This window comes from Chroicocephalus ridibundus, chromosome 11, assembly GCF_963924245.1.
Source record: "Chroicocephalus ridibundus chromosome 11, bChrRid1.1, whole genome shotgun sequence".
Classification (NCBI taxonomy): domain Eukaryota; kingdom Metazoa; phylum Chordata; class Aves; order Charadriiformes; family Laridae; genus Chroicocephalus; species Chroicocephalus ridibundus.
Genome location: NC_086294.1, coordinates 590,034 through 608,193, shown reverse-complemented (window position 1 = coordinate 608,193; position 18,160 = coordinate 590,034). Strand labels below are relative to the sequence as shown.

At 43.0% G+C, this 18,160-nt stretch overlaps 1 protein-coding gene across 15 annotated transcripts in view; it reads left to right on the top strand.

The window, feature by feature from the left end:
• ANKHD1 (ankyrin repeat and KH domain containing 1) overlaps positions 1-18,160 on the top strand; it is a 123,078-nt gene that overhangs the window by 67,258 nt on the left and 37,660 nt on the right. For 14 of the 15 annotated variants that reach the window (XM_063349203.1, XM_063349207.1, XM_063349208.1 and 11 more), the window contains 5 exons: positions 1,236-1,323; positions 1,952-2,079; positions 2,241-2,384; positions 3,070-3,172; positions 12,899-13,642. In XM_063349203.1, the coding sequence (XP_063205273.1) occupies positions 1,236-1,323; positions 1,952-2,079; positions 2,241-2,384; positions 3,070-3,172; positions 12,899-13,642 (1,207 nt within the window). The remainder of the gene's footprint in view (positions 1-1,235; positions 1,324-1,951; positions 2,080-2,240; positions 2,385-3,069; positions 3,173-12,898; positions 13,643-18,160) is intronic. The other variant, XM_063349214.1, reaches the window with a different exon arrangement.

Here is an 18,160-nt window from a genome sequence, read left to right as displayed (position 1 = left end):
GTGTACAGTAACACGAAGTTCTTATGAAGGCACAGGAGCAGCACATTCCTGATCTTTCCAAAGCGCGTAGGAGAGGGGTAGTGTAACCCCTATTACAGCAAAGGATTTTGGGTTTGTATTTTCTGCAGGCAAGAGATTTCTTCCTTACGTGTACGAACAGGAAGCTGGCTTGAGGTGCAGCTTGCAACCAAAGCAAGCCGTATGTCAAAGGACGTATGCAGAGTTTTCAGGAATACTGAAACTATGGGAAGGAGTTGATTTGTTCTGTCAAATCTATTTTTGTCCTTTTCTCTTTGTAAATGGCAGTATCATCCATTGTCAGTACTAAATGTTAGCTTTCACTGTCAGATAGACATGCAAATAAGTAGTGAATTTAAAGCTTGGCTTCCCAGATATTTAATTAAGAAAACCCCATGGTCCTGGTATGTTATTGATCAGAGCGCAAATACAAACACTCCTGGGAAGATGATGTTCTCTCCCCTTGCTGCTGCGGGAGGGCTGATCTGTATTAGTCAGCATTCTTTGTGGTATTGATCATGTCTACATAGCAGGCAGATTTTCTAGTTCCGTAACTTCCCTAATACAGTTGTATTCAACCACATCCTTCTAGTATTAAGAAACTTTTTAAAATAGAAAATTGTTGTTGTTGTTCATTCTTTTTTGTTGGCTTGTTTCATCCTTTTGTCATCTTCCTGCTTTAATCTCCAACCCTCCTATTCAGAGACCTTGTGACCTGCAGTGATTTGTCTCGCTTTTATTGCTGATTCTCTGCAGTGTGTTTTAAAAATGTTGTCTGCGCTTCAGCCGTTACTGCAGTTTTAAAGGTCTGGCATGCAGCGTGTGACAGCTCCCAGAACTCTTGCACATCAGCTCCTGTAGATACTTGTGTACTTCCCTGATGCTGGCTGATATTTGTGTTAATAGCCCTCCCTCTTTGAGGAGGAAACAAGGCGTTACTGTTCTCAAGGATGTGGTGCATTTGAACACCAAAATACAAAGGGGAATATAAGTGGGGAAATTTCCTTGGGCGGTCTTAATGCTTTGTTACAGCGTGCTTCAGTACTAAGGTAACGTGAAAATTGATTCCAGTCAGTTTATATTGATTACAATCAGCTTATAAGATAGATCTTCTACTGAGACAGGTAGTTCTGGTCCCATCACAAGATGGTTCAAAAGCTAAAACAATGGTATAATTTTTGCCCGTTTATACACGTGCTATTTCTTCTTTACAACAGGAGCATGAATCTGAGGGTGGGAGAACCCCACTGATGAAGGCTGCGCGAGCTGGTCATTTATGCACTGTGCAATTCCTTATTAGCAAAGGTAAAATACTAGTTTAAGTAATTAATTTAAATACTTAAAATGCCATTTGACGATTCTGCATATTTGTGATCCTTCTTCAGAATTAATTGGGTTATGTGTACGTGAGCATTTGTCAAACCATTGAGGGGTTTTTGAATTTCATCTAGTTCACGGTACAATGAATCACAAATGTTTTGCTAGTTCCTCTTCCTACTCTGTTGTATAGATTAGTGACCAGATTTGAAGTACAGCAAATATTTTCAGTTTCTTAAAAAAGCACTCCCTCCTTCAGAAAAAAATACATCCTCCAGTGCTTCTGAAACAGTAAAAGTTGCGCCAAGTAGTGATACCGGTAAGTGCTTAGAATGAAAATTTAAAAGTTGGGCTTTGTACACCAAAAGTGTTCCCTCTCTCTTACCGCTTCCAAGGCCCACTGTTACTGTCATTACTGCCTTGTCTTTACAAGGTGAGGATGATGATGATGTGTAAAAGCCATCAGTTATTCAAAATCCCGTGCTTTCACCCTGCAAGCGTGTATGAATTATGAAGATTAGAAGATAAAAGTTTATTCCAGAAAATACTGTACTTGTTGATACATTCTCGTAAAACAAATTTCCTTGTGTTTAATTCTGAGATCTTCTTGTTATAGGTGCCAATGTCAACAGGGCTACGGCTAATAATGACCACACGGTGGTGTCGCTGGCGTGTGCGGGAGGCCACCTGGCCGTTGTTGAGCTCCTTCTGGCTCACGGTGCAGATCCTACTCATCGGCTCAAGGTATTCACCTAGAACTATGCATTTATCATAGGTGCTGAAAGAACCGCGCCCTTGACTTCATGGATTAGCAAATGTGCAACTTAAAATGGTCTAATTTGATTTTGCTACACCAGGTAGCAGAATTCATCTTCTGGCTTTTTATTTCCAAAATCTCCCTTTAGGATGGTTCAACAATGCTCATTGAAGCTGCCAAAGGAGGACATACAAATGTTGTTTCTTACTTGCTGGATTACCCAAACAATGTTTTGTCGGTTCCTGCAGCAGACCTGTCTCAGCTCACACCTCCATCTCAGGATCAGTCTCAGGTAAGGCATTCGGATGTCTTTTAAATATCGTCATGAGGGTTGCAAAGAAGCACTTCCTTAGTAGTTAACTTCCGAAATTAATTCAGATGTGAACATACACAGTGGAAAGAATTTAAAAAATCAACACGCTTGAAAATGGTAGGGAGTGAGAAAGTGGACTGGTGTTATCTGCAGCGTCCTGAAGAATGCATGAACTTGGTTCCCTTTTCTGCTCCTTAGATGGGAGAGTCCTAAACCTACTATCTCAAAAGAATATTCTTTTCTTGGTTGCATTTTCCCAGTATTTTGTTTCAACAGTTCTAAACCCTTGTGACAGCACCCCTCAAATGTTGTTGCTGGTTTAGTTTGTTCGATGAAAGAAAATATATTGTGCAAAGTTAGAATTCTGCAGGCTAGAGAGGCAGCTTTCCAGTGGAGTCAGTTGATTAAAGGTCTAAATGTGTTAACAGTTTTCCAGCCTCCACAGGGATTTTGTGAAGAGTGGCATAGTTAACTTTGACATATTGTCCACAATAAAATAGCACGGGACCGGTCATACCAAGGGACAGCATAGCATACGCGGTTTGGGAAGAGGGGGATGGAGGTCTGCGGTAGAAATGGGTCTTTGTATTAACACTTCAAGAGCTGGTCGAGTCAAAAGGGATTTTTTTTTTACCTGAGTGTGTGTCTGTGGCTTTGTTTGAAGGTTCCACGCGTACCAGTGCACACGCTTGCTATGGTTGTACCTCCCCAGGAACCTGACAGAACCCCTCAAGAGAACTCGCCACCTCTCTTGGGAGTGGTGAAAGGTTAGTATAAATAAATAAATATATATATATATAGAGATAGATAGCCACTCGGCGAATATGTGCCATTTGGAAACTGATAGGCTGGGGACAGTTTTGTTAGACGTTCTCCATAGTCTAGTCCAGTCTGCCAATTCCTGAACACCTCTGTATAATTTTGAAGTATTTTATGTAGTGCATAGGTTTTTTTGCTTATTTTCTTGTATTCTACAGTATAGCAACACTGGGTATACTAATTTTATTACGCTTATTCATTTATTAGAATTATGCTTATTCTGATTTTTTTTTTTTTTGGAAGAAAATGATTGTGGTAACTGCCATAGTGCAGACCGATAAAACGTATCAATGAACCCAAGGTGTGGTGCTAACTTTCGAGTGTTGTGCACTGATCGTCTAGGACAGTTGCAGCTATTATCCATGAACTTGATACATCAACTTTTTTCTGTTCCTGCAGTGGCAACGCAAACCCGTTGGCACTGTAAAATGCCAGCGCAGATCTATTTACAGGAGAATTTTTCTTGTAGTAGTAATAGCACTCCTGTAAGTGATCGTAACATCAGGGTTTTTGCTTTGAACATGATTGAACTGACTGGTTAAAACTGTTTGCAGTCATTAGACAGCAAATTTAGCAGTTCGTTTCCAGTGATGGAGTCTGTAACAAAGTCTTCCTGTCCGCTAAGTCAGCGCAGAAAGAGAAGCAGATTCTCAAGTGGAAAGTTACAAACTGCAGCTCCGAATGATTTCCAGTTTCGGACAGTGGTATTAAATATTATAGCATCCAAAGCTCCGTTAGCTAACTTTACTCAATTCCTTTATTCTGGAAGTGCGCAGTTCTTCCTAAAACAAACAGACAAAAAAACCCCACAGGGGCACAAATGAAGAGAGAAAATAATTGCGTACCTAATGGTGTTGAAGTGCGCAGCCATGACGCTCTCCACGCATCGATGCCATGTGTGCGACTTCTCAAATGTAGTTACTCTATCGTTTTCCTAGGATGTGCAGCACTTGATATTTTGGATTTCACAAAAATGAATCCCAAACAAATGCAAAGAATATGCAGCTTCTGCTTCCAATGAAACGGCAAAAAGCTATATACCAGCATGCGTGCCCGAACAATTAACTGTTGATGTTGTGAAGGGGGTTAGTGTTCTGGGAGTACGTTTTGTGGGGCATGGGCATCAATGAGAGATTAGTGGATACTGAGTCAGAAGACTGAAGTTATAAACTTAGTCTCATGTTATTAAATCATGAAAAGCAAAGAGTTGATTGTAGTTCAAGAAATAGCTCTCATTAACAAAGACCTTATTGCCAATGTCAGCACATACTCCAGGCGTGTTTCCAATGGTACCGTTGTCGGAGCTGACACAGAGAGATCTAGTTTTTCTCAGTGTTTCGGGACATGCTCCACGCGTGGCAGTGGTGCTAGTCTGCGATGCGTTGCAGGAGATGTAGCAGTCTGAAGCGTGTCATTGGGCCGATGAAGCATTCCCGAAAACTTCGTGTGCAAAGTTCTTGTGTGTCTCAGATCTTTAGGGGGAAAAACGGTATTTTTGTGATAAACACTGTGTGATTGCTGTAGCGATACCACCCTGCTGCCGTAACTGCAATAGGGTTGGTGGTGTTCTCTAACTTTCATTCGTAACTTCTTATACACACCTGGCTTTAATATACTGGGCTTTCATCGTTAGACTTCCTGGGAGACAAAAGGGGTGTGAATAAAGGCGTGTTTGTTATTTCCATGGGGGCTGGGGGGGAGAGCAGTTTAATTTCTTACCTAACAAAATTGTTTATCCCAGGGAAGACAAATTTCATGCCATCACGGTTAGAGGGATTCCCCCGAGTTTTTTATATAAACTCCTAACTCCTTGGAGGAAGGAGAGGAGCACCTAGCCTTCTTAACCTCAGCACAGCCTGGTTTTAGGGACTTATATTAGTTTTGCAAGAAATGCAAAGTAACAGCTGGTTTCCTGAAGGGTTCTTGGAATATTTGCCATTTGAATAATTATTTTAGCAAAGGATTTAATATCAATGTTTAGCAGCTGAAAAGAGGAACGCTTCAGAGCTGACAGTGGCTCTAGAGAGACTCAGATAAAGGTGATGCGCAAGGCTGGGCAACCTCCTAAAGAGCTGAAGAAAAAGCAGGTGAAAGAAGCAGCAGAATTAGTTCACGAGCCTGAACAGCCCTCAGCTCTTATGTGCTTAGGAAGGATTGGTTTTCGTGCACTACATTTAGCACGTTTCTGTTGCGCCCGTGTAAAAGTGAAGTCCCGGCGCAGTTCAGCTCTGTGCTGTTGTGGGTAGAGGCAGACGATCCCGTCCTTGGCGTTCTGTCCTTGCTGGTGCCCTTGCCTGAACGCGCCCAGCATGGCTCAGCAGCCGGCAGCAATTCTGATGCGGCAGCACAACACGGAGAGTCTTTCGGCTAGAAAAACCAGATGTGCTATTTCTGCAGGCTCGGAGGGTGTCTCCTGCTTTATGCTGCCAGGGGTGTAAAGCACGGTGGCTGTGAGGCAGGTCCAGGTGCCCTGCGTCGGGTTCCCTTGGGCCAGGGGGTCTCGGTGCCCAGCAGGTGAAATGGTTAAAGGAATGCTGTTGGATTTCTTCAGGAAATCAGCAGGTGTAATAGTGTTGCCATTGATGATGTGATGTTTGTAAATGCGAGCTGAGTTTCATGAGAATGGGGTCTGAAGGTCTCAGCCGTGTTTGTGATTCTGCCTTAGTCTTTCGCAGAGCGTGCCTGGTGAGCACCGCGGCTTGAACCCATGGCGTGGTTTTGGAACATTATTGAAATAACTTACAGCGTTTCTCGTTTGGGTCGTGGTTTTTTTTAGAATTCCGCAAGACCTAATAAACTCAAGTTATTCACGTGAAAGCTGCCCACATCCGCCTTTGATCTCTGGGAAGGAGACCAGAGTTCCCTTAAAGTTGAGGAGGATTTTTGGAATCCATAAGGTTTTTTAAGTTAGTCCTTCAACACACAGTATCCCCTGAATCCTCATGCTAAATCTAACAGTCTAATGGCTTGGAGAAAGGAAAGAAAAACAAACTCCACATAGATTCAATAGCTACGAATTCAATAAATATTTTTTTTACTCCCAATATCTGACTCTTGTGCCTGAGTTATATACTGCCAGAGATCTCATAGAATCATAGAATGGTTTGGGTTGGAAGGGACCTTAACGATCATCTCGTTCCAACCCCCCTGCCCTGGGCAGGGACACCTCCCACCAGCCCAGGTTGCTCAGAGCCTAACCTGGCCCCATCTCGATTAAATCAGGCAACGTAACAGTAGAACCAGAAAGATTATATTCTTCTCATTGAGGTGGAGACATTAAAAAAAGTATGCCGATTTTGTAGCTTTTCCATTCTGACTCCTTTCAGACTTCCCTACCGCACAGTCCAGCTGCCCGCTCCTTGTTCCGTGTGCCCCAGCAGCTTCGCGTTAACTCTTGCCGTTTCCCCTGTATTTTCTGTGTGGGTCAGCAGCTGACCCAGTCACCCGGGGAGAGTGAGGAAGAGGAACCTAACAGTCCATGCCTCGTGGCTTCCCAACGTCACTAACGCTTTCTAAGTAGACTTAGACCCGTTACTCCTTTATACAAATCTTTAGCAATGCAGGTGGATGATTTAAAAACAAGACACGTGTAAGTCCCCAAGAGGACAAGTGTATAAAAATCTTTTCCACGGTGGTTTGTGAACTTCCAGTTCTTTGAAGCTTCAGTCACCTGCTTGCCACTGACTCATTTAATTACATCTTAGCAATTTTCCAGTTAGATACCATCAAGCCACCAGAGGAAACGTGTGAAGAAGACTAAGATTGGAAAGCAGCTCAAATTTTTGAATGTCAGAAGACGGAGTTAAGCGTTGTTCGGTTTCAGCCGGGTAGCCGTTGCCTGTTGGATGTCGTTGCACCGATTCCCTGCAAGTTTTCGTAGAAACGGCTGCAGGAGCGAAGGACTGGCGTTGGTACCGCATGGTTCGCAGGAGGCACCTAGTGACAATAGAAACTCACCTGATCATTCAGCCCTCCGCAAATCACCCTGTTCTTTACGAAGAAGAATTAAGTGTTTATTAAAAGCAATATAGCAGACGAATTTACTTGGGAAAAGTAGGCTTTTTTGCTGTTGCCCAGTTAGCCAAATTACAATGTATTGTACTGTGCATTTGTGTGTCTGTGGATTGACTAATCGTTTCCCCGGGTTCTTAGAGCTGAATTTCTTACTGATAATGAATTGCAGTTGAACACCTAATTTTCATGAAAATTCAATATTGAGTTCATCTTGTTCTTGCTCATGAGGCTGGTGAATTTTAATTGCAGAACTGCAAATCCAGCAGTCAACTTCTGAGCGAAACCAGATTTTTCAAAAACCCTCAGGTGCAAGAACAGTGGACAAGCAATTCTGTTAAGGAAGCCCGAAGATCTTAGTATGGATTGATGCTTCCTGACATCTGCCTTTTGTGAAGCGAGGAACAGGCAGCACGTGGCTTTTTTCGGTTGTTTTTGGTTTGTTTTTGTTGTGTGGGCTGTTGTTTGGTTTTTTGGTGTTATTTTTTAAGTTCTAGGTGATATTACCTATCAGGATGAGGTGGTGATTCATGCAGATTTACATACTGGGAGTTGGTTCCAGCAGAGAAGGTGTATTTGAACATACAAATGGGTATCACGCAGTTGGCTTTTTTTCTTGCTGTCGCTTTTTTTACGCTGCAAAAATCTTTTGTAATTTAACTGTTTGCATTTGGATGCACTTTTCTTATTTTGTTTTCCTTTAAGAACTCTAGAAATTAAGGAGCTGTCAGCGACTCACAGAATTTGATCTGCTAAAAAGTAAAGTACAATATAACTGTCTCAGGTGGTGGCCAAGATGAAAACCACTAAGCTGAAAGGCAACTTGTGTTGACAGAAACTTCCTGAAGAGTATAATGGGTTGTAAAAGCAAACCTTTGGGTTTTTTTTTTAATTTCCTGGAAAGACCTTAAAAACAAAGCAGTGATTTTCCTTAAACTCTTGTTGCTTGCCGTAAAATACAACGGCAGTCTTTTAGGGCAAGATCTGAACTGGGCTTCGTTTAAGTAAGAAAATTACTTACCTACTTCACGTTTCTCGGCCACATCCTCGTAGTAGATATCCCAGTCCTGAGACTCGCAGAGGGCAGCAAGTACCTGCCTGTGCTACGGCTGTGGAGTACAGGGCTGTCACTGGGTGTTAGCAGACGTAGACAGAACATCTAATAACAGTGTCACTGGGGTCAATAAGCTAGTTTTAGGTAGGTTTATTTTGGACCAGTGGCATCTCGCCTGTGCTGCTCTCTTCATTGTCAAAGGGCATATAAATTACCCTTTTCCTGGGAGAAGACGACATCTGATGGATTAGAAGTCAGGGTGAGAAGAGCAAGTTCCTTGAGAATCAAGCACTTGGGATGAAATGCGGTGTCAGACTCGTTTGTAAGCAGCAACCCGAGAAAGAGTGAATGTGTTTTAAGCACCTTTAAATTAGAAGAGTTTTAATTGCTTAGGAGAGCCACCTGAGGACTATAAATATGAAGGCTGTTTTTCCACACTCTTGCTCACAGTGTCTAGGCCTTTAAATGTCACTTGTAGCCAGAAGGCACTGAAACCAGTAGTGGTGTCCTCCTTGGACTGGGCGCTCCAGAGACCAGCGGTGGTGCTAGGGGGAGGCTCATCTGGGTGAATGGACTTTTGCAACTCAGGTAATTAGGAGATATTATCTACAGCATACAGGGGAAGTACAGGAGATTTCCATAGGAAACATTTACCTCACTTCCTGGAGAGAGTAAGAAGTCAGAGAAATGGATGGGAAGCTGCGTTTGTGCAGACTCGGTCTTACCTCAAGTCATGTGTGTTGGTCAAAATCTGGCGTGTGCGTTCTGCAGGAATGGCAGTGAAGGCTGAGTTGGTCAGGTTAGGGACCAGAACCTGTGGGAATATGGAAATATAAATAAAAGGAGGGAAGTGGTGCTACTGTTGACAAAGTAAATTGGGAAACAGTCGTTACCTTACTCGGTTAGCTTTCCTGGCCTGCCTATAACCACTCTGGCTTTTCTGTCAACGGAACAATTCTTTGTCCTATAATCACGGTTACCTGATGGCAGGTGGTATTTGTGTAGCGACATTTGGATTTCATTGATCTCAGTCTTTATTTCATACTAAACAAGTCTTCTAAAAGTCACCAAAACAGTTGCTTTAGGGGCTAGATTGACTACTTAATAGTGCTAGGTTTAATTTTGTACTAGGTTGGTTGTGTAGAAGATTGGTGCTCCACCAAAAAGATAAACGAACAAAGTAAAAAAAGTTGACGTAATTATCATCTCGCCTATGATTTGAATTTTTAAGTCTTACTGCACTTGCCTATTTCAAAAGTGAAAGTATAAAGTAGTGTCTTGTTCATAATTATTTACTGAAGTGGGCACAGTATTTTTCAGGATAATGTAATATATAGAAAAGATGTATATAAACCAGAAAGTTGCTACTTTTAAATACTTGCAGTGCTTGCATATTCAAAGCTACCAATGTCTTCTCCACCTCTGGTTTGAACTGGCTGTTCAAGTGCGCATGTCCGGCTTAGCAGATCCTTCTTCCTACCCCTCGTCCAGTACCCCCAAGATTACGGGTTGCACTATTTTCTGGCACAGAAAGGGTGATTTGGAACCTGAAAAGTGGCCTGCTAATCAAATAGAAGTTGATTAAAGTAAATCTCTGTACTTCTTCTGGAACTTGAGAGCTTCACTTGCTGTTTTCCCAAGGCCTGTCTTCAGAACCTGTCCCAGCTTTCCATGGTCATTCCCACTCTGAGCCGCTGTCTGGGGAACGCTGCCCGCTGTCAGACCAGCCGTGGCTCCGCGGCCCAGTGCGGGTCTTGATACGAGGCTGTACGTCTGCTCTTTGCTGTGTGTAGAAAAGCTTTCCTGTGACAGGCTTGTTTTGTCCCCGGGTGGGACTTAAACTGAGAGGGACGATACCAGTACTTTAAAATTTGAGGGCTCTTTTGACTGCAGCTTTTCTTCCCTACAGATTGATGGAAGCTGTCCAGAGCTGCCAGGTTATGGAAACGCTTTGTGTTAGGGTGGAAATGACGGATGCGGTAACCTTAGGAATGACATTGAAACAGAGCAGTGCGAAGGGTTCCCATCTTAGTCACGTCTTAAAGGCAGCGTCAGTTTGTGCTCAGGTTACTATAATGTTTCTGCTACTTCGGCAAGGGAGCAGCTTAGTTTCAAAAGACACCAGTTGACTCTTCTTAGTTTCTAACAAAGACGTAGACAAGCATTTTTGGTGAATGCAAATATTTTTCAAGAGTGGTCTGCAAAACTTAGATTGTAAGTCACACTCTTTAAATGAAAGGATAACCATATAAACCCCAAGTACTCTACAAAGCCGGGTAGCCAGCAGCGTGCAGCAGCCTTGAGCTAAAATATCCATCATCCAGCACAAAGTTATTGCTGAACTTTAGTCAAATTCTTTATTGTCTCGGAGAAATTGCCTTGGGACTCGCTTACGGTCCAGAGACAAAATAATAGTAGTGGTTGGAACAGGTATTCAGCTGGGGGTACCGACCTCTGCAGGGCAGCCCTGTAAAACACTGACCTGGAGAAAGAGCTTACCCAAAGGTGCCTACGGTGTTTGTGGGATGCTGGGGTTTTTCCTGGGGTTATTGGAATTTTTGTTGTTTCTCTTAAATTTAGGTATGGTTTGCTTTCGCTCCAGAAAGTCTGGTGAAGGCATTCAGCAGAGTCGGTTCAGTTCTATTTTAATACTTGTTCTTTCCCTTTATAAGAGAAAATTCTTGCATTTGTTTGCTTTTTTTCAGTTAGTTCCTAAAAAAAACCCATTCGTTTCAAAGCAAGGTGCGTGTGACTCTTGTTTTGACAGCAATGCAAAATGAAGGCACTTGTGAATTAGTGTTTTGGTGAAGGAAGGCCCAGAGAGAAATAAATAGGTGTTTTAGGGAATGTAATCCTTCCAGAGTTAGTGACCGATCTGGGACCTGGTTCTTGCACCCAGATTTTCACTTAACCGTGTGGTGACTTTAAGCCGTGGCTCAAACTGTACCTAATTTTAATTCCTCATTTAATGACTAATTGTATGAGTCTGCTTTGTAAATATTCAAGTTTTCTTTTTTGTTGTTGCTGTTATTTTTTAAAGCTGCATCCATCGCTGTTTGGATGTAGCAAATGAGTGTTAGTGCAGAAAACTATTTGATCAGACTAAAACCTTCCACGTTTTTAATTAAAGCTTCTTATGCTGAAGTCATAATTCAAATTTCAGTACTTCATAAATTCCTGTTAGCAAGGTCTGTTACTGGAGGTGTCACAGACATGGCTTTCGGGAAAGCAGCCTTGGGTCGCTTGAAGGCATTGAGCGCTCAGGGAAGCGCTGCCCTGGCGTGGTGTTCCTTGCTAGATACGCGTTGAAGATTATTTTCTGGGTCTTAATAGTGAGCGGAATTGTTAATTTGTTACTGGAGAGAGGGAGGCAAGCGAGCTGTTAATTGTGGCTTAGAACTTGCGAAAAGGTGCTGAAGCTTCAAAACGTATTTGTATACGTTGTCTGCACTGGCAGGATTCCGTTTGTAACGGAAAGGTGGAACGCTGTAGTGTTTGGAGAAACCCAAGTTCAAAATACTGATCTCGCTGTGGAGTTAGTCTTCTCTCCAGTACAGACTGCTTTTGCTTGTAACCTTGCTGTTGGAAGCTAGCCTCTGGAAAATAGTCTTAGTTTAATGGCTCTGCACAGCAGAACAACTCTGGGACCTCAGTAAATTATTTAAACTGCATTGCTGCTCTTGCCGATTTCACTTCCCCGATGCATTGTCATGTATGTCAGAAACCATAAAGGTTCCTTATTCCTTAAGATTAAAATAGCCGTGTTCAAAGGGATATTAGGATCAATATTGAAAATTCAAGCTATATGCTTTGTTCTTTCTTGTCTTAACATGGAGTGTAGGGTTTGCCTTTCTGTGATTTGCCAGATGTGCAGTGTTAGTTGTAAAGATCTCTCCTTCTTTTCTCCTCTCTCCTTCTTTTCTCCTCTCTCCTTCTTTTCTCCTCTCTCCTTCTTTTCTCCTCTCTCCTTCTTTTCTCCTCTCTCCTTCTTTTCTCCTCTCTCCTTCTTTTCTCCTCTCTCCTTCTTTTCTCCTCTCTCCTTCTTTTCTCCTCTCTCCTTCTTTTCTCCTCTCTCCTTCTTTTCTCCTCTCTCCTTCTTTTCTCCTCTCTCCTTCTTTTCTCCTCTCTCCTTCTTTTCTCCTCTCTCCTTCTTTTCTCCTCTCTCCTTCTTTTCTCCTCTCTCCTTCTTTTCTCCTCTCTCCTTCTTTTCTCCTCTCTCCTTCTTTTCTCCTCTCTCCTTCTTTTCTCCTCTCTCCTTCTTTTCTCCTCTCTCCTTCTTTTCTCCTCTCTCCTTCTTTTCTCCTCTCTCCTTCTTTTCTCCTCTCTCCTTCTTTTCTCCTCTCTCCTTCTTTTCTCCTCTCTCCTTCTTTTCTCCTCTCTCCTTCTTTTCTCCTCTCTCCTTCTTTTCTCCTCTCTCCTTCTTTTCTCCTCTCTCCTTCTTTTCTCCTCTCTCCTTCTTTTCTCCTCTCTCCTTCTTTTCTCCTCTCTCCTTCTTTTCTCCTCTCTCCTTCTTTTTTTTTCTCTTTTCTTTTCTTTTGTTGGTGGGTGAGAGGGGAGGTTTGGGATATCTTCAGCATGGCATTTTTTCAAACATTTTTCATGTGCTTAGGTGCATCCAAGCAGAAGTCAAGTTCCCTGCAGGTAGCAGATAAGGACCTACTGCCACCTTTTCACCCATACCAGCCTTTGGAATGCATAGTAGAAGAGACTGAAGGCAAGCTGAATGAACTTGGACAGAGAATTAGTGCTATTGAAAAAGCACAACTTAAATCATTGGAATTAATTCAAGGTGAACCTTTAAATAAAGATAAGATTGAAGAACTTAAAAAGAACAGAGAAGAACAAGTGCAGAAGAAGAAGAAAATATTGAAGGAGCTGCAGAAGGTGGAAAGGCAGTTGCAGATGAAAACCCAACAGCAGTTTACCAAAGAATATTTGGAGACCAAAGGTCAGACAGACACAGCACTTCCCCTGCAGCAGCAGTGCCCACTTACAGGGGTCTTCCCAGACGTGGAAGCTGATAAGGGTCTGCCAGAGGATAACTTTTCAGAGTTACCTCAGGCTGACACAATCTTGTCTAAAGAGGACGAGCAACAACAGTCTCCACCACCTGCTGAACAAATAGAGTTTGTCCCTATCCAGCCTTTGCCAGCATCGCAATGTAATTTTTCTGGTAATTTAGGTTATAATGGGACAGAGTCTCTTGAACTTCAGAAAGCATTAGGGAATCAGCAGAATGTAGGACAGCAGCAGCAAATTGCTGGGCAGGGGCTCTTAGTTCAAGAACCAGACGGATTAATGGTTGCCACTCCAGCACAGACGCTTACCGACACTCTTGATGACCTAATAGCAGGTGGGTTAAGAAATATACCTATTTTTGCATTAATTTGTGTGCTCAGTTTCCCTCTCTCTCCTTCCCTCCAAAAACATCTTGGGGTTTTCCAGTTTGGGAATACTTGCTTAAGAATAAAGTTCCTGATCAGTGCTATTAATCCTAACAGTGACTTCCAATTCTAACATGAGACTCTTAAATATCTTTTTTCCAAAGTGCAAAACTTCCTCTACTGGAGACCTGGTTTAGCCCCTTTGGCCTCATCTTTTTCTGTGCTGCTTTAAAAAGCCTTATCATGAGCGATTAGTAGTGCCCATTGGGAAACCTGAAAGTGTGACAGTTTTATATCTTCTCTAGAATTTTCTATACGGGCTTTTACCTCAGCGACTTTCTTCAGTGTAGTAGCCATCTCTAGAAAAAGCCAAATTATTGTCACTTGTATGGACAAACGTGTCCCTCTCCTTGCTGCTCGAGGTGTTCCCGTGGTTTAAACACAACCTGGAAATCCGCACGCAACCACTTGTTCTGTAACGGCTTGTGTTTTCAGAATACCCTCTAAACCCTGGTTGTTGTACAGGAATGTCTACTTCTTAGATATATGGCAAAAATGAGTCCTGTTATCTGGATGAAAAGCAAAAATCCAGACATCCTTCACTTTGTTGGTAACGGTGTGAAGAGAAATGGAAGTTCCCACATGCTGGGTTGTGTGAGTCCCCGTGTGGAAACAGAGGTATCGTTTCGGTTGACTTCATTTCGTGGATTTGACTAGGATTGATGTTTGCTGCTGGAGGTATGTAGGATATAGCCAGTGTTGTTTGGTCTGTAGCTGTTTTTACTTTGGTGTTGTTCAACTTTTCTTTGAACCTTGTGTCTGTCCCTCAGCCCTTATTTTCCTGTCTGCCCTCCGTGCATCTCTGCAGTCGCTGCCCTGTCCTCTTAAGTTCATTTCAGGGATGTAGAAATGTGCAGTAAGATCTTTTGCCAGCCATTCTTGTGACCTTTTAGAATGATAATTGCATCAAGCTCATGCAAGTCGAGACTACCTGCAACTTCTGCAAGCTCCCGTGGAAAGCACAGATGGTGGGATGGTGTGGTACGCTGCACCCGCTCCCTTCAGCTGTGCAGTGTAACTCAAAGAAATCCTCTTGCGTTAGAGAGAATCAGTCTTAGTTCCCCTTTTCTGGCACGGCGTGCCTCCCTCCCCGGCTCTACGGCGCTGTTCAGAGCGTTCAGCCAACATCAAAACAAAAAAGCAATTGGATTATTCTTGATTTTTGTTAACTCAAGACCTTAGTACTGCAGTGTGTGAGGAGGAAAATTTGAATGGTTAATGCAAAATGTAATCAAGAAGGGCTTAATCTTTGGAGTAGTTCCTGTTGCTGACGGTCGAACGTATCTCGCACAAGGTATATACCCTTCCATGGTTAGCAGCTGCGTATTACATCTGAAATATTCACTGCACCCAAAAGGAAAAACTGCTGCAGTCAGCTGAGTGCGAGAGCTGTGCCGTTTGGAAAAGACTGCAACCAACCGGAAAAACTTGATCTTAAAAATAAATAGAAAAACCTCCTTGAATAGACATTGGTTCATTTTCTGAAACCGTTTACTGTTTTTGCGAAGTAATTAAAGACATTTTTTGCTAAGAAAGGAGATTTACTCATTTCAAAAATGGATACAAAAGCATGCTCTTCTACAAATACTTACAGAAACGCAACTCAAGGAAACTTTAGCTGTCCAGTTCAGAGGCTTCTGCAGAAATGTATTCGTGTTGCTTTATTGAAATATATTTTCTGCCAAAATTCATGTTTGTTTTACTTCCCTCCACCCCAAGAAATGGTTGGAAGAGTATTAGATATTTTGCTCACTTTTAAATCCAGGCTGTGTAAAAGAGTGACCCCTGTTTAAATTATAATCCTACTATATCTCAAATTTATGTACATTTAAAACCAAACTAAATCTACCTACTCATACTCCTAAGCTCTTTGATCCGTATTTAAAAAACACTTGACATTTTCCGCAGTTTGCCCATCAGTCCTTCATTTTTGTAAAGGAATTTTGGGCAGTAGAAACTATCGTGAGAACTGATTTTTACATGCCTGTGCAGATGGCAGGTAGAGGTGTCAGGGGCCCGTGCCCAGTGGGCGGGAGGTCTGTCTCCTGGTGGGGCTGTCTTGCCCCTGGGTGTGCCGCTGCGGTGTCCCCCTGGATGACGGCACCACTGGCGGAGCGGTGGTGATGGGGAGCGACTCTTGGTTTAGAAGAGCTACGAACATTTTTATTCCTGCTGAGCGTTCCAGTTTGTAGCGGGTCTGCTTCAGAAGAAGAAAGATGTTAAATCGGCCTTTTGCCCTCTGCACCGAAATACCCGCTACTGTCGCTCTCACCGGTGGCCGTGTAAGAGGCAGATTTTCCAAAGCCTCAGTGGAGACTAGTTGTAAGGGAGAACTCGCGTTTCTACGAAGCCTCAAATCTTCATTTTGCTGACTGACTTAATTGTGAACAACATCCATAAATGGAGTCCTTCTCTTGCCGGTCTGCTGGCGTAATTTGTCAGCTGCTAGGTGCTGAGGTGGTCGATAGCCAGGCGCGCGGTGCTGGAAGTCTCGCTGGCAGGCAGGCACTGGTAGACGTGTACCCGAGTCCCCTCTTTCGTAACGCTACGCAGAAGTAACCGAGTAACCTTTGGAAAGTCAGATAAAACCTAAAAACGAAGCATCCCTTTCCGCTCCGAAACATTTTGGTTGTAATAGAGTTTAGTTAGATATGCCGAAGCAAAAGTCTTGCAATTAGTCCTATCTTTGAAGGTGTGACGTATTACAGTAAAAATTTTCATTGGGTTTACAGAAGAGATATAGAAGTTGTGCAGTTTAGAGTGGGAAAGCAATGAATTATTTTAGATCATGTCTTCCAATAGAAGAGGACGTTTTGGATCTAATTTTCATTCCTCGGTACACATTTGGTTTCTTGAAGCCTCTTGTCCTGCACAGTTGGAGTTTCATTTCAGTTCATATTATGCATTCACCGTAGTAGATTTCTTAGTTTGATGTATCTGAATTGAGGCTTTTTTGCTGTTTTAGGGTATTCAAGATGAGGAACTTTCTTTTCTTTGTTGCTAGGTTTTGTTTCCAGTTGGAATATTTTTATTCCTGTTTGTTCTACTCGGTGATATTTTCAGTCAGGAGGAGATATCTCTGTATGCTTCTGTCTAACCCTCCTCCTGCGAGCTCCCATTTGTATACTGAAATTCCAGGTGTTTTGAGAAACTTTATTAACAGTTATTCGGTTCTGGAATCTGGTTGTGGTTGGTTAGAGAATTGTGGTATTTTAAGGTCATGATTTGGAAGGTGACGTCTGAGTTACTGTATTTAGGATTGCTGTTTGGAGTAGAACCGGTTACCAGATAATCTGGAGTGAGAAATGGTGACTCGTAAAAGGAGACGCAGTTACCAACGTGCAAAAGCCTCTGTGCAGGAGCACGTTACCGAGGAGCTGCACGGACAGGCTGAAAGTCGTGAAGAAGGATTGTTTTCTTTGTCTTGAAAATCCCAGTTCCTTTGAGGAAAGGGGAACTGAAATCCAAGTCCGGTATCGATGAATGTCTGTGCTCATGGCGTGACAGCGGTTAGGTAGGTGCAGGTTCAGACTGGAGCTGCAATCTCATCCAGAGCTGCTTGCTCGAGGTTCTGCCAATGCCTCCAGAGTCCTACGCACATAAAATACCGAGTTCTTGCTTCCTTTTGTTTTACTTGTGTTTCTTGTGATAGTTTTTCATAACTTTGGAAAATAGTCATCGATGTCTTTGTAGACCTGTCTCTGACTTCACACCAAGTCAAAGGAAGTCCCTTTGGAAAGCTGCAAGCCCTTCCTAAAATGTGGGGAACCTCGGTCTTGTCATGGGTAGAATAATTTTTTTTTTTTTTTTAATAAATACAGGCCTTTTGAGTATTGAAGCCTATGGAAACATCCAACACCTATGTCACAAAATCGGTATTTTATAAAGATCTGAGCTACACATTGTGAAAATTTATTTGTATTTGTATTTTTTTAATCAGTGCCTGGCTATCAGCGCGTTTCTCAGTACCCTTCCCAGTGAAAAGACAAAATGCCTGTTCAGTAGGAAGCAATCTGCACGTTGGAAAGGTTCCCCCTCGTCTTCTCAGAGGGTGGAAGCTGCACATTTTTCTAGTCCATTAGAATCCTGCGGCGTGGCACAGAGATGCTGCAGGTGATCGTCCCCCCCAGCTGGTGTTAGGCCCTCCGGCTGGCCACTCACTGGCCCCTCCTTCCTGCATTAGTGCCAATTGTTGAGATGAAAGTCTGGAGTGGGTATGGCGGTATGGCTCCCTGGGGAGACTGCGCACTAGCCTCTGGCACTGAGGATGAGCTGCGAAAGACTCGTGGTGATCAGCAAGAAGTCCTCGACTTCGCTGGGGCTGGTGTCAGGCGAGGAAGCCATCCCCAGGGGCAAGCTGGGCTCCTCCTGGTAGCGGGAGGCATAAGCAGAGGTGGTTCTCCTGTTGTGTCCTGTCAGTTGGACAC